The sequence below is a fragment of the Orycteropus afer genome, unplaced genomic scaffold (assembly GCF_000298275.1).
Source record: "Orycteropus afer afer isolate SDZICR_OR568_19922 unplaced genomic scaffold, OryAfe1.0 scaffold00067, whole genome shotgun sequence".
NCBI lineage: Eukaryota > Metazoa > Chordata > Mammalia > Tubulidentata > Orycteropodidae > Orycteropus > Orycteropus afer.
The window spans coordinates 10,748,393-10,763,532 of NW_006921654.1; the positions used below are offsets into that span (position 1 = coordinate 10,748,393).

At 45.0% G+C, this 15,140-nt stretch overlaps 1 protein-coding gene and 1 pseudogene across 1 annotated transcript in view; both read right to left on the reverse strand.

Moving 5' to 3' along the window:
* Positions 1 to 7,183: 7,183 nt before the first annotated feature.
* PDPR (pyruvate dehydrogenase phosphatase regulatory subunit) overlaps positions 7,184 to 15,140 on the reverse strand; it is a 35,572-nt gene continuing 27,615 nt past the window's right edge. Inside the window, exons 13-17 of the mRNA XM_007940354.2 lie at positions 14,682 to 14,794; positions 13,565 to 13,659; positions 9,925 to 10,014; positions 8,439 to 8,621; positions 7,184 to 7,588 (exon numbers count right to left, since the gene is read on the reverse strand). Coding sequence (XP_007938545.1) covers positions 7,184 to 7,588; positions 8,439 to 8,621; positions 9,925 to 10,014; positions 13,565 to 13,659; positions 14,682 to 14,794 — 886 coding nt within the window. The remainder of the gene's footprint in view (positions 7,589 to 8,438; positions 8,622 to 9,924; positions 10,015 to 13,564; positions 13,660 to 14,681; positions 14,795 to 15,140) is intronic.
* On the reverse strand, positions 12,443 to 13,328 carry LOC103196585 (annotated as a pseudogene).

The window sequence follows — 15,140 nt, forward strand, 5'->3', positions numbered from 1 at the left end:
CTACCACTCGGCAATATCCAAGCTGTCTGTGCTGTCAGGATTGCTGCCAGACCACAGCTCTGCATCTCTCCTTTTTGGTGTTTTCATGCAAATTCTTGTGCTAGTTGAAGTTTAGCCCACTTCTATATCCTTCCCTTCAAGGCTCAGGGGTCCAGAATTATCTTCTGTATCTGTGTTAATTGGTTCCCCTTTTCTTTGTTGAAGAGGATCTGTGCAGTCTTTCTGCCTATTCCACCATCTTACCAGAACTCCCGGCATTGATCTTAAATTTAGAAGTCTTATACAAGTACAGCAGGACAGGTTTCAGGAAGGATATTTTAGTGAGCAAGATCTCAACGTGGTTCAAGAGCAGGGTGTAAGATACAATACAGCTGCAGACAGGATAGAGAATGAACCAAGATTCAGATCCACACATCGCACATAGCATGGTCCACAAGCTTCCTGGAGCACCTCTACCAGAGTCACACCATGAAGACCTTTGCGTGCCTTTTTTTAATGACCAAAGGGCATCACCTGAGTGCTTTAAGTCAAGGAGTAATCTGATAAGTTAGAAACATAACCCCAGCAGAGTAAGGAAACAATGACATGAAAGGCACAAAAAACACTTAAAATGTTACCATCGAAGTAGGGAATGAGCTCTGAACCACAGGTGCAGTAGCAGGGGATGAGAACTCTGAACCATGGCTGCAGTAGCAAGGGATGAGCTCTGAACTACAGCTGTAGTAGCAGGGAAAGGGAGGATGGAATAGATAGTGAGGAAGCAGACTTTGCTGGGCTGGGTGATGGAGGAGAGAGGGAAGGAGAGGTGCATGTGATGACCACAGGATTCTCAGGTTTCTAGGTGACCATTCATTAAACTGAAGATGAAAGGAGCAGACTTGGAAGACAAGATGAGATTGCTGTAGACATTTTAGCCCCCCTGTGCTGGCAGTTCAAACCCACCAGCCCCTCATTGGAAGGAAGGTTGGCAAATCTACTCCCATAGTGATACTGCCTTGGAAACCCAAGGAGGGGTCACTATGAGTCGGAGCTGACTCAATGGCAATGAGTTTGTTTTTTGGTTTATGGGTTTCCCAGGGGTAGCTATTTGAAAATCAGTTGGAGAAACAGAATAAAGCTCACTGATAAAATGTGTGGGTAGCAGCTCAGTGCAGGAAAAGATCACTGGCTTTTTCTATCATATAACGTCATTTCTTCCCACAGGCATGAGCGAGGATGCACACTCACACCCTTCTCTTCCACACAAACATTAGCTTGTGTGTACACGGGTGGTATGTCAAGTGCCAGGTCCTTGCTACAGAGTCAACTGTAGAATACCAAATCGAGAGACAGGAGTTGCAATTTCAGGAGAAGGCATGGCGGCCACGACCACCACTGCATGAAGGTAAGATAAATGCTTACATCTTCTTTACATTAGTTTCCAAATTCTTTCTTACACTCTGGTGACATGGGCAGGAATGATTTCATGGACAAAGTTTATCCTTTGTGATGTAAAAGACATAGACCAAGTTCTTACAGACAAAGAACATTTCACAAGTGGACATGACATGAGTAATCAAAATGTCTGTTTATTCATTTACAAACCTAGTAACATGAAAAGAAAATCTTAGTTCAAATGTAGGTTGATATACAGTGCACAATGTTAATATTGCGTCCACAGGGGGCAGAAATACTCCGTCACCCTGTGTGCTTCATGAAGTCACCGGCTCTTGAGAAAAGATTTCATGTACTAAAGTGCCTCATGAGTCTTTAGGATCATATTCTAACTCTAAACCTGAACAGAAAGGGGCTGAACTGTACTTTTTAAAAACACAAATAATGAGTTACAGTACAATAATTACAGTGGCATTTCTATACATCCCAAGAGTTGGCCAGAGAGTAAAGTGTTAACTGTGCTGCCAGAAAATCCTTCAGTGAAACACACACAGCTTCAGCAGCATTCCACCTGCCCCCCATTAGTTCTGCGGAAGAGGCCAGGCGGGTGGATGGAGACCCACAGACAGAAATGAAGTTACAGCCTTTGTTTTCCTTGCTGCCTCCAGCCACCATACCGTTTGGCATTCCACAGTGTAAGGCACTGGAACCTGGCTTAGAGAAAAGAGGTACCCTAAGCGCCAGTTCGTGGTGTGCAAAGGAAATCCTGGCATAGATATTTTGAAAGAGATGCTAAAAATATCGTCCCCACCTCTTGCAATCTCTGTCCTTGAGAGACAGGAAAACAAGAAGGCAGAAGATGGTTTGCAAAGGATAAAAATAGGTGCACCTAAATATCATGAGAAAATGACCCATGAAGAAATGGTTATTCTCCAAGAGTCGCACACACTCTGCTCAGAGAAGTTATGAGTCATACTTTACAGGGAGTAACTGGACTTTAATGGACAAAGGGAAGGCAAAGACGTATCAAAATACCCCGTCCCCTTGGAGACAGTGCATTGGTGGTGAATGGAGGACTGCAGATGGCAAGCCCTGTGCTGACAGTGAAGGAGCCTTACAACTCAGCACCTTAAGTGGGGCCACGGGAGGGGGCGCTGACAGACAGACCCACCCCCAGTTTACTCATCCCTCACTGCAAGTACACAGGATGTGGCTAATGCCTCAGACAGCCTCTTATTTCATCTACCATTTCTTCCACTCAGCTGTGCTTCTCCTGAATCCATGTGCCTGCAAATGGCATGTGGGAGATGGAAATTCTTTACTGTAAGAAAATGTTCCTTATTATCATGCTGATAAAATACTGCTTATATTAACATTTGTGAGGGGTGAGAGAGTACAGAAAGAAAATTAAAACGGTAGAAGGTTTTTCTTCAGTTATTTACCACTGTTGACCAAACCTCTATCTTAGCTATTAAAGAGGGCCCTTTTGTCCACTACACTGGACAAGAAACAGTAAGGAGATACAAAAATGAACCCTGCAGCCAGGCCCCTAAAGAGGGCCAGTGCAACTGCTCTATCAGGATGTAGTGTTCTGGGGGCAACAGGTCACAGAAAATTCCCTTTTGTCTGCCATAGCTTATCAAAGGATAATGAAGACTCACCCAAATGCCTGCAGATGTGTCTATAAGCCAGAGGATAAACAGAGCCAGAAATCAAGGCTGTGGGTCATCTCTTCAGAGAAGCAGTTCACGCTTTTAGAAGGCCATTATCACTCCCACACCACTACTGCCATATATACGGAGGTGGCAGTGGTGGTGTATGGGGTTAACATTTTAAGTGGATGAAAGAGACAGGGTAATGTACTTTGAGAGCTGAAGATTTATTTTCCCTTCACGTTTTAGTTGTTTTCTTGGCAAGAGCCCAGGAACGAAGGGAGTCAGGGAGGACTGCTGGTCTGCACAAGCAGCTCTACAGTCCAAGGACAGACTCCTGCTGCTGAGAACCAAGCTGAAGTGACTGGCTTCTCCTTCTACACAAACGAGGTCTTTGGGGCCAAAGTGAAAACTGCAGAGTAATCACTGGGCTAACTGTCCCTTCGTCCCTGGTGTCCCTCAGGATCTGGGCTCAGGGACCCCTAGAAGAACACTAAGCATTTGACTGCAGCCCAGGCCACGAGACAGCAAGCAGGCTACACTTAAGTGTTAAAGTGCTTGTCCTTTTTGTTCTTAGAACCTTCTGAACGAGACTTTCTGACCTCAGCGCCACTGTCACAGAAGGGAGCTCTTTCTCTTTTGAGTTTTGGTGAAGATACACAAAGCCAAACATATACCTATTCAACAATTTCATAAGTGAGGTCTTTCTGATGCAACTTATATGTAAGTCAAACGACCCTGGCAGAGTAAAGAAATAGGATTTACACATACAGGATTTAACTGGGTGGCAGAGGGGAGTACCATATACTTAGAAGTTATTTCCAGGGAGGAAAAGGCTCACAGAAGACCACAGCCCTGAATCTTGATGTGCTTGAGGCAACACATGTTCTGTTCCTAGGTGCAAAAGAGATCCTTTGACTGACTATGCTGACAAGATGGAAGAGAGGACTGCAGAGCCCTTTCTCCACGAAGAGCAAAAGATGTAAGGACTGACGATTTTGGGGAGAAACAAGTGCTCAACCACCTAAAGCTCAAGTCCAGCCACACCACATTCGCGAGAGGCCCAGAGTCCCTCAAATCTCTAGGGAGAGAAGTCTCACTGGCTCTCCAGGATGAGCTGTCACACAAGGCAAACACCTGTGGCCCCCTTGTCCAAGAGATGGAAATGACATTAAACATTCCTGTGGACTTGTAGTCAGGCCTCTGGATCTAGGCCACCTATCAGCAACCCCATTTAGTGAAGAGGTTGCCATCTCTCAGGAGCCCAGAGCATTTGACCATCTGACATCAATGGGTCAGCAAGGTCAGATGTCCTCTCCTCTTTACCACATATGCATATGACATTAGGCAGAGGCAAAGCAATTCTGTGAGAGGCAGGAGAGTCACACTCATCTTCAGCTCTGCCTGTTGAAAAAACTCACACCAGACCAAATTCATACCAACAACAGATTCACTCTGCCTTTATCTGTATGAACCTGGAGACCTCAAGGATGAATTTTAAAGTGGCAGAAAAGAAATATGTACGTCTCAGGGCATTCAGCAAACAAATGCTGCCCCAGAAGATCAAATCTTGCTGGAGTCTCAGGAATGTGGCATCCGTTCACGGCTAAGATACTTCCGACTGCAGGCCTGCATGCTCGCCCCACCCGTGCTCTCCTCCAGCGAGTGCAGCACTGTTCTGTTGGCTCAGAGGGAAAGAGTGCAACATCAAGAGTCAGGAGGCCAGGACTTCCAGCTTTGTTCACTAGCAAGTGGCTGCATAACTTTGGACACAACATCAGATTCACCTCCTACTTCTGGAAAGGACAACTAATTAGTAAAACAGCAATTAGCTAGAGGTTAACAAGAACAGAAAAAAGAGAATCTGAAGTTTTAGAACTATTTCCAGATACTTCTGATGAAACTTCTATTTAAATAATACACTATGATGATGGTATTCTCCAATTTAAATTATGGAGAGGACTTTCATTTTTTAAATTTGGACTTTATTAAGCGATATACTACTTCTATTTTATAGTTAAACAGTAAATTTACCACCACATTTAAGGCAGAAGGAATCGTGTCTGTGCATAAATTAAGCATTTCTTTTGGATTTAATCTCAAACTTTTCATTTACAAAGACAACTTCGGGTGGTACAAATACTATGTACCTGGAACATGACAGGCTACCTGTGCCTCTAGGTGTTCTGTTTCCATCTGCATAGGACAGTTACCTTGCTGTTAACTCCATTTGGCTAAGTGCCCACTCCATTCCACGTCTTTTCACAGCTGTTCTCTGGCTAGGTGACACTTCACTGTCCTCTTTGCCTAGAAGCGGCATATCCCAGCTAGTTAAATGCACATTTCCTTCAAAACAGACATGCCCCCAAACAGAACTCTAATCACATGCCCCCTTAATAAATCAACTAAGACCCTAAAAAGGATGGATACTAAAGTCAGTCATCAATTAGAAAGGGTCTAGTGCTGAGGAAATTGTAAGAAATGTCTAGAAGGGACAGAGAGTCATCCTGATTAAGTAGATCAACCAAGATCTCAAAGAAATGCTACAGAAGGCAGACAGTTGTGAATTTCCAGCTAATAAAATGAAAGGACTTTCTTTAATGATAGTCCCATTAGAGCTAATGCTTTAAGATATCAAGACAGTAAAGGCAACCATTCACTTAAAATCTCTCATAGTATTTAGTTTATACTTAAGGGGGAAGGGGGGAAAAAAAAAACCCAAAACAGAATAGAGCTATCTATATTCGAGAGAGAATGAAGTGTTGGGACCACACAGCAGTCTGTGATGTTTCAGTTTTACCTTCAGAAAACAGAGACACTGCTTGAAAGTGTGCAGGGCCATCTTGTGGTACACTACTTTCTAGTCCATAAGATACGAAGGGATCCTAGATGAGAACAGCAAAGCCTGGGAAGAGACGAGGAAGCACTTCAAGGCTTCTGTGACTCACCCTCACACCATGCACACTCCAGGAGAGCTGTGTAGGTCATCTCTGTGTGGCTCAGTCTGCTCCACACCAGAGAAAGCAAACTTGGCATTCTAGCAGCTCTCTGGCCTTAGCGTGGCCAGCACAGTTTAGTTACTCAACCAGGATGACATGCTACCCCTTCTTCTCCCTGTTTTCACGGGAGAGAGACTGATGCTGAGTCTCTCTGATGGTGCAGAGGGGATAGAGAGACTGTACTGTCAAATGTCCCTGGAGGACAGGAAAACTGAGGTGGGTGCCTGAACTCGGAACAGGTGAAAGAAAAGCAGCACTGTTCAACAGCAGAAAACCCAACTTAGTGTGGTGTACTTTCTGAGGTCAGATGCTTCAGCTGTGAAAAGCAACACAAAAGGCAACATGGTTTTTCCCTTCCAAACACTGTGGCTTACTTGTTTACTCAGCTCAAAACAAAACAAAACAATAAACCCACAGCCACTCATTACAGAAATTAACAAGAGATGAGTAAAACTGTAGGCAGGGCTGTCCCAGCCCAAAGCTCTTGACAAGGGTTTCCTCAGGAAGGGTCAAGATGGGGCCAGTTAACTGCTCTTCTCTGCTGTAGACCAGAGATCATCCATGCCAAGCCTCTTGTCAGTGAGGTAGATGACTGTCCTCTTGCTAGAGGTATCAAAGTGCCAAGCCCACTGTACAACAGCCAGGGGAGAGTGGTCTGCCTGGCTGAAAGGCACAAGCTGTTCCACAGGGCCAAGGCCGACATCTAGCAACTCCACCCAACTAACAGGTCTCCCAGAGGAAAGTCAGCCCCCGGGAGATGACCTCCTGCCCCGAGGCCTGCACAACACCAGCGCTGCCTGCTTGAAGACACAGTATGTGAGGTCAGCCTGTTCCCTTAACTCCCTTCCACAAGGAGCCTGCTCCTGTCCTGCCTGTCAGATGTATTTCCTGCCACCACAGGAATCTGAGATGGGTGGGGGGGGAAAGGAAGAAAAGCCCAGAGGAAGGATCAGGAGAGGACGGACGCAAAAGGAGGAGATGGAAGGAGAGAGGCTTCCAAGCAAAAGGACTTAAAGTAGGTCAAGTGTGAAATTACATCAAGGAGGGCAGATGGAAGGTGAAGGATGGAAAAGAAGAGGGAAGGGATCAGAAGAAAGATGCTAAGGTGTCCTTCTCTGGGGATGAACTGATGGGGGAGGAGGCAAGACTGTCCTAGCATTACTTCCCGTGGAAATCACTTAGCTCCATGTCATCCTTTCGGCGTTTGTGAGTGAAGAGGGAGCTGAAGGGGTAGAGCTTGGCTTTGGCCTGGAACCGGTGGCCCGCAATATCAATCTCATACTCTCCCCGGTTGATGAAATCTGCTGTCACCACCTGCTCCTCCCCGGTGTCCTCAGAAAAGTTGTGCACAAAGCCCAGGCACACGTGGCGCTCCAGGGTGAAGCTATAGGCACTGCTGGTGGTCTTGCCGACATATTGCCCGTTTCGGTAAATGGGCTCTCCCCACCAAGGCCAGAGGTCCAGGTCTGTGTCGTGGTCATCCAAGATAAACATAGTGAAGCGCTTATACACCCCATTCTGCTTCTGCTGCAGCAGGGCATCCCGACCGATGAAATCCATCCCCTAGGAAAGAGGAAACGTTGGGCTGGGATAGGAAATTACTCACTGAAGCTCTCTGAAAGGATAGGTCCTTCTGACAAAGGGGACAGTGAGAGTGGGTAGGGCTGAGGTTGGAAACAGACTCATTTTCATTGTATACTCTTTTTTAAAAAAAAAATAAAAAACATGTTCATATATTACTTTAAAAAGAAACAAAGATTGGCAGCTAATTGTGAGATGGCCAATTTGTAGAAATACTCATAGCCTGTTAATTAACTATCATAATCAACTCAGGAAAATTCCACAAAGAGCACCCAGCCTAAAAGAGCACTGGGAAACAAGTACTACCCATTTAATGTTCTCATGTTCCTTTGTTTTATGGCGCTGGTAAGATTTTGGTCTAAGGATAGCCTAATCATCCTTACAAGAATACTCCACTTTATTGTGCTTCACAGATACTGCACCTTGACAGACTGAAGGCTGGTGGCAACCCTGCGTCGAGCAAGCAAGTCTGCTAGCATGTTTGCCAAAAGCACGTGCTCACTGTGTGTCTCGGTGTCACATTTTTGGTCATTCTCACAGTATTTTAAACTCTTTCATAACGTTATTGCACACTTTAAATAGACTACAATATAGTGTAAACATAAATTTTACATGTACTGGGAAACCAAAAATTTCGTGTGACTTGCTTTCTGGCGATACTTGCTTTATTACGGTTATCTAGAACTGAACCCACAGCGCGTCCAAGGTCTGCCTGTATTTTTACCTGATGCTCACCACCTTTCTTCCCACATCAGCTCGTCTTCCCATTCTAAAGCCGATTTCACCCCTCAGGGGTCTGACAGACAGACTGCAGTGCGACAATATACAGTACCTTCTCTAATTTCACCCGAAACTCTCGTCCACATTCCAGGGGTGTGGTGTAGGTATTTAAATCCTGACCCCAGAAGGCAAAAAACTTCTCAATTCGGAGACTGCGAAGAGCGTAATAGCCAGCATTTCGGATTCCGTACTTCTGCCCAACACTCATCACTTCATTGTATACATGCAGGGCATACTACAGGGAGAGACAGAAGGTCAGTACTGAGCAGACACTTCAGAACTGGACATGGAGTATGTCTGGGAGTGTCTGATGACTGCCATATGAACTTGACAAAGGAGAAGGTTTTCTTCCTAGGATGTCTCATTCTCCACAGCCCAGGGGTAAGTAGTGAGCTACCGTCACCCTGGCGGGCTGGCAGGCAGCCTGAAGTCTGACAGCTCTGCCAGCACTAGCTACAAGGACAGAGAATCTTTAACACTGCAGAATCATTTATCATAAAGGGCTGGGACCACCACACTGTTTATGAGCACCAGATTAGTTAAATAAATAAATATGACTCAACTATGATGGAATAATGGGACAATGCTTTACAAAATGATGGTGGAAGCTCTTTCTCTGCAGGAATTAACATGGAAAGAGCTAAGATAAATTGTTAATTGGGAAAAAAAAAAAGATGAGAATAGCAGTATGCTATTGTTTGTGTTTTTAAAACGAGGACTGACCTGGAAGAACCTAAAGTCTACTGGCATGAGAAAGATTTGGAACCTTGAGGTGAACCTCTCCTGAAGTTATCTTCAAACAAGTAGGAATTTGGCTGAATGAGTCGAGAATGCTCACCTTGAGCACCGCGCTCTTTTTAAAGAGTCATTCTATCCCATCAAATGACAACAGCCACTCTAACACACAGGTGAGCAGCTTATGGGGCAGCGATTCTAAGTCAAGGGTGGTGAAACAACATGGAGAGAGAGGGAATGGTGAGTAGGTGTTATCTGCTGAGTACACCGTCACCAAAATAAAATACTGGGGGAGAAAAAAAAGGGAGTAAGAGTGTCTTTGATTTTGCTTACATCTGCATACAAATCTGGTTGTTGTTGTTGTTATGTGCCCTTGAGTCGGACCCGACTCAGTGACCCCTCCTTGGGTTTCTGAGGCAGTATCACTACGGAAGTAGATTGCACCATCTTACTTCCGAGGAGTTGCTGGTGGGTTTGAACCACAAGCCCTCTGGTTAGCAGTCCAGTGCCTTAGGCACTATACTACCAGAGCTCCCTAAAAATCTGGTAAGACATGCCAAAAGCTAATCGCAGTATCACTAGTGGTGGCTGCTGGTAGCAAAAGGTCAGACAGCACTGACTGAATACTTTTTAGTGTTTTTTTTTTTTAAAAAAACAACCCAAGTGAATTTATTACCTTTAAGAATTTAAATAACTCAGTTAAGCATTTGAAAATCTCTTCAGTGCAGCCCAGCCCAATCACAAAGGCCAATGACACACAGCTATCCCCTCCGGGGGTTCTGGCAGCGAGGGGAACCTCTCACCTCGATGGGAATGTACAGCATGAAGCCTGGCTCTCCCGTGTGAGTCATGCTCATCACCCGGATGCCGTTGGCATAGCCCACACTCATCTCCTGAGAAAACAAAGGAGAATGTCAGCCTTGGAAACTCTTCAGGGGAAGTGGGCACTCAAACTGTATCTTCTGAAAGAAAAAATGCTCAAGGTAACCCCTACTCATTACTTCTGTGCCCTAAAGAAGACACGTGTAAATGGCAGAATTGCATCCCGACCATGGCCTTTCCAGGAACTGAGGCTTCTGAGAATGAAGCACAGCCTTTACAGTATCTTTTCTCACGAGATTCCCAGGAGCCCTGGTGGCCCAGTGGTTAAAGTGCTTGGCTGCTGAAAGGTTGGGCGTTTGAATTCATACCTACACCTTGGGAGAAAGATGGGGCAGTCTGCTTACATAAAGACTGGAAACCCTATGGACCAGTTATACTCTGTCCTACAGGGTCATTATGAGTTAGAAGAGACTCTGTGGCAATGGGTTTCGTTTTTAGTTTTAGTTCTCATGTAATTCACAATGTCAGGAGTTTGGGACAAGTTGATGGGGCAAGTAGAGGCAATGTCTTTGACACACATGAAACACTTCCATTTGCAAAGTCCTGCTAAAGACACTGTTTTAGTCAGGGCCTTTGGAAGCATGAAGATGAGAGGGTCTCTGCAGACAAATCATGGGCACCTGCTACACAAAGTTGATGCCTGATGCCTAGAGAACAGAAGTCACCCGTGATCCTGGGCTCAGAGCTCTGGCTTCTGATTTTTAAAGAATGTTTTAGCAGCTTAGCTACCTAACAGGAATCACTGGCTTAACTACCGCCCCCATAAGGGAAAGTGGGGAGTCCCAAAGGGCACAAAAGCATACTGCTTCCTTAGAAGCCTGACACGAGGTGACACTCACTCTCTAGGGGCAAGTTTATGAATCACTCCTTCCTGAAACCAGAGAGCACCAGGAAGGCTTTGCTGATGACTGACTAAGGAAAGTTTCCTTTGCTCTCCCTTTGCTGTGGGGAAAAAGGAAAACTGTAAAAAAAAATTTGTGGTTGGATTCCAACTCTGACATGAACTTCAAAGAGCCTCCATAAGTAACTGTTTCCGACTTGCACCTTAGAGGTTGGATCTCTGTTATCAATTGCTTTCTATTCAGTTTGCATTTCTTTTATTAATTTATAATTTATTTCATTCAGCTATAGTGACAAAAACTCAAACTCACTGCCATCAAGTTTATTCTCACTCACAGAGATCCTACAGGACAGAGCTGAACTGCCCCATAGGGTTTCCAAGATTCTAAACCTTTACAGAAGCAGACAACCACATCTTTCTCCTCCAGAGTGGCTGGTAGCTTTGAACCACTGGCCTTCTGGTTAGTAGCTGGAAGCTTTTAACCATCGTGCCTCCACAGCACCTTCCACTCAGCTATAGTTGTCCTTTATAAGAAAGAAAATTATGTAAGTTGTTTAAGGATTCACCTAAACGTTTCTTACTAGAAGATGCCATGTACAAGGAAGTTACCCTATATATGAAAAAAAGGAAGCACTGCACAGAGCAAATGGGTCCTAAAAACCAAACCAAACTCACTGCCATGGAGTTGATTCGACTCATAGCAATGCCTCCTTGGATTTCCGAGGCGGTATCACTACAGAAACAGATTGCTCAGCCTTCCTTCCAAGGAGTGGCTGGTGGGTTTGAACCACTAGCTTTCTGGTTAACAGTCAAATGCCCTACCAAAAACCAAACTCACTGCCACGGAATCGGATCTGACACACAGTGACCCCTCCTTGAGTTTCTGAAGCAGTATCACTACAGAAATAGGTTGCCCAACCTTCCTTCTGAGGAGTGGCTGGTGGGTTTGAACCGCCAGAATTCTGGTTAGCAATCAAATGCCTTAGGCACTATAGCAGAGCTCCCGTCAAATGCCTAGATGCTACATTTTTGGTGTCATTTTCATAATCCTGAAATGTAAAATTTTAATCTACTACTACAGAAACTTATGAATATATAGCACTAACATTCAGATAATTTAAATTCACCTTAAAGACATCCAAATGCTTACTAAGTAAGGAAATCTTGAAGGAGAAAGAAAAAGGAAATAAAATTACTCAGTTATTGCTTGTTTGCTTAAAGGTCAAAACACTTTGTGAGTGTAGCACCATGATGATATGTAACTATAATTATTATACACCTACTCCTCACTTATTGACTACCTTATTATCTGACACTTTGCATTTATGACAATGGTATCCAACTATTTTGTGCACTGATGATATACATGTGGTAGTAACAAACTTCAAGGTACAAAAGCGAGAGTAATGCTGGCTGTGACGGTTCAGTTTATGTGTCAACTCGGCTAGACCATGATTCTCATTGGCTTGGTAGTATATATGTAACGATGAAATGAGAAAGTGATGTAATGACGTAGTCATCCTCCATTTTTTTTTTGAAACTAGGGTTTATTTTCCATTAATCTTATTTCCATTTTCTAAGAGATAGTGGAAGATAGGTCAGGACCACTCAGTGGTTATTCTTAGCCTCTCAGTGGCCTGAGCAGTGAGGCTGTAGACCAGTCTTCAGTTGCAGGCTAAGCACTCCAGTCTGCAGTGGGCAACTGCTGAAAGGCAGAGAGGGCACCTGCACGTCCTCAGGCCAGTCTGTGACCCTGGGCTGAGCAGCAGTGAATTCAGGATCGGGAGCAGTCCATTAACCCTGAAATTTGTCCTTGGTCACACCTTTTCAGGAACAGCCTGCTTGTCCTTTTCAGGAACAGCCTGCTTGTCCTTTTCAGTATCTTCCAGATCTCTGTGCAAGTAGAGATCAGCATCACCTCCCACAGCTGTTCTTGGGAGATGACGCTAGACGCGCGCAGAACTTTCCGACACAGCATTCACATTATACTGACTGAGCAAGCTCCCTGGCTGCTGCGTGGGATGGCAATGTCCATGCAGCCCAGAGGAGAATCTGTGTTGTACAGAGCAATGGTGGGCAAGCTGATCTAAGATTCTCTGTGAGAAGCTGAAGGTCAGCCCTGGGATCAGTAACCACTAGAAGACGTGGCTCCTGGAAGGCTGCTTAGATCTGGTCAGTGAAGGGTCCAGGTGTGAAGTGCCAGCAATAGGTAGGAGTGGCTCCAGTGGCAGCAGTGAACTTCAGCACAGCCCACCGGTATCCGTGTCATCAGTTAGGTTTTCGATGGCAACAGTGGCCCGAGCTGCCAACAGAAGCTTCTCCCTCGTGCTCTTCAGGTTTATGGTGTAGATGCCATCACTTTCCTTCACACATACACTGTCCCATTTGGAGGTTAAGGCTGGTGCCACTTAAGTGGATTCCTGTTGCAAGGAATTTGAGGACATCCTCCTCCTTCATCTGCAGGACATCAAGAGCTCCAGACATTATGAAGCTTCCCCTTTAACTTATGATGGGAACCCAGGACAACATTGTATGGACCCTTGTCCGGGTGGTACGGGAAGCTCATTCTCCACTTTTACATGATGCTGATTTTCGCATACGCCTTGGTCTTTCAGAACCTGACCATGTCAGTCAGTGAGGAGTGGATGCAAAATAAAAACTCCCCAATGTAAAATAAAAACTCCCCACCAGTTTGAAAACAGAACTTTACTAGCACCCACCTTGCAAAAGAGGCTTGGGAAGTGGTCAGGAGTCATAGGAGCATAGGACAACTCAGACAGAACATCCACAGCTCGGGGGCCAATCAGATTGAGGGCTAAACAGAAGAGAACAAGTTTTTTTTCCAGGTGAACAGCTGGGGTGATGGGAAGGTTCTTTCTGGATTTGCTCACCTAGGGCCAGGCCTGGTGGTAAGTCCACCCCTGTGCACAGCAATCAAAGTGTGGACACACTGCATTCCAATTTCTCTCTTTACTGGCAGGCCTGTGAAATGCAGCGACCGCCATGACAGAGCCTGGACAGTATGTTTCCTCTTCCTGAGTACACAGCAAGACAGCATTTCACAGCCTCTTTTGCAGTTAGCATGGGATTACAAGACCAGATCATTGTCAATGGGTATGAGCCCTTTTCTCGGACTGGCCATCACCCTTCTTCCAATCCCTGTTCTCTTTCCCTTCCCCAGTGACTTTAAAAGCCACAGGTTCCCAATGGTGAAAAAACGTGATGGGAAAAACCCTGATTCCAATGAGTGCCTGAAGGAGGGACAGCCAACCCACCCTCGACTCTGAAGCTTGTGATAGCAGCTGGTACTAGTTCCACATCAACTCTACAGTATAGGCTAGTCCTGGAAAACTTCTGTCCAGTAAGTCTGTGGCTTGCCAGTCTGGTGGCAAGAAATCAATCATGTTCGCTACTACAAGGAATTGAGAATGAGGGACTGGGAGTGCAAACACTGGGGGCAAAGGACAGCAGAGAGTTAAGTGGGCAGTAAGGAGGGGTTGACCTGGAGTGGGGAGGGTGGGGTTTACCTGGACTAAGGAGGTAGAAAAAGGGGCAGCTCCCCTGTCACTCACTGACCCATTACTGCTGAAGGAAGAAATTGTTATTACTTAAAAAAACAAATAATAAGGGAAAAGTCTGAAGAAAATATTATTTCATTTTATACTTCATTCATAAAATAGGGAGAGTATTTTAGAGATCACTTTTCTATGACCAGAGAGCCTCTTTCACACTCATTTTGACCTTCCTCTTTGAATGTCAAGTATCAAAAGGCACATGGCCAAGGTAACCTGAACTCCTGGCCTTTCCCTGCTCAGTGGGCTCTCAAAGGCCCCTTACCAGTGTATTTCCAGCTGACATCCTCCAGCAGCAGGTTACTGTCTTTTGGCATGTGTTTCTCAAGCCAGGACCAACAGTGGACCTGCTGGTCAGTCGGAGAAATCATGAAGAAACTGAAAGCGAGATCCAAGAGTAATCAAAACCGGGTAACAAAAATGATTTGAGAAGCAATCATGCTTTCATCTAGGTTTTTTTTTTTTTTTTAAAGAATTTATTTTTGTTGTTGCTGATGAGAATACTGAAATCTGACAATTTCTACCTGTACAATTCTGTGACACTGATTACGTGCTTTGAATTGTGTAACCATTCTCATCTTCCTCGTCTGAACTGATTGATGCTTCCTCATTAACATAAACTTACTGCCCACTAAGCCTCCCATCTCATCTTGCAAGGTGTTGTGGTCCATCTGATCTCATGTAGCTAGATCTTAAAAGAGCACAGTGCTCAAGATAGAGATTC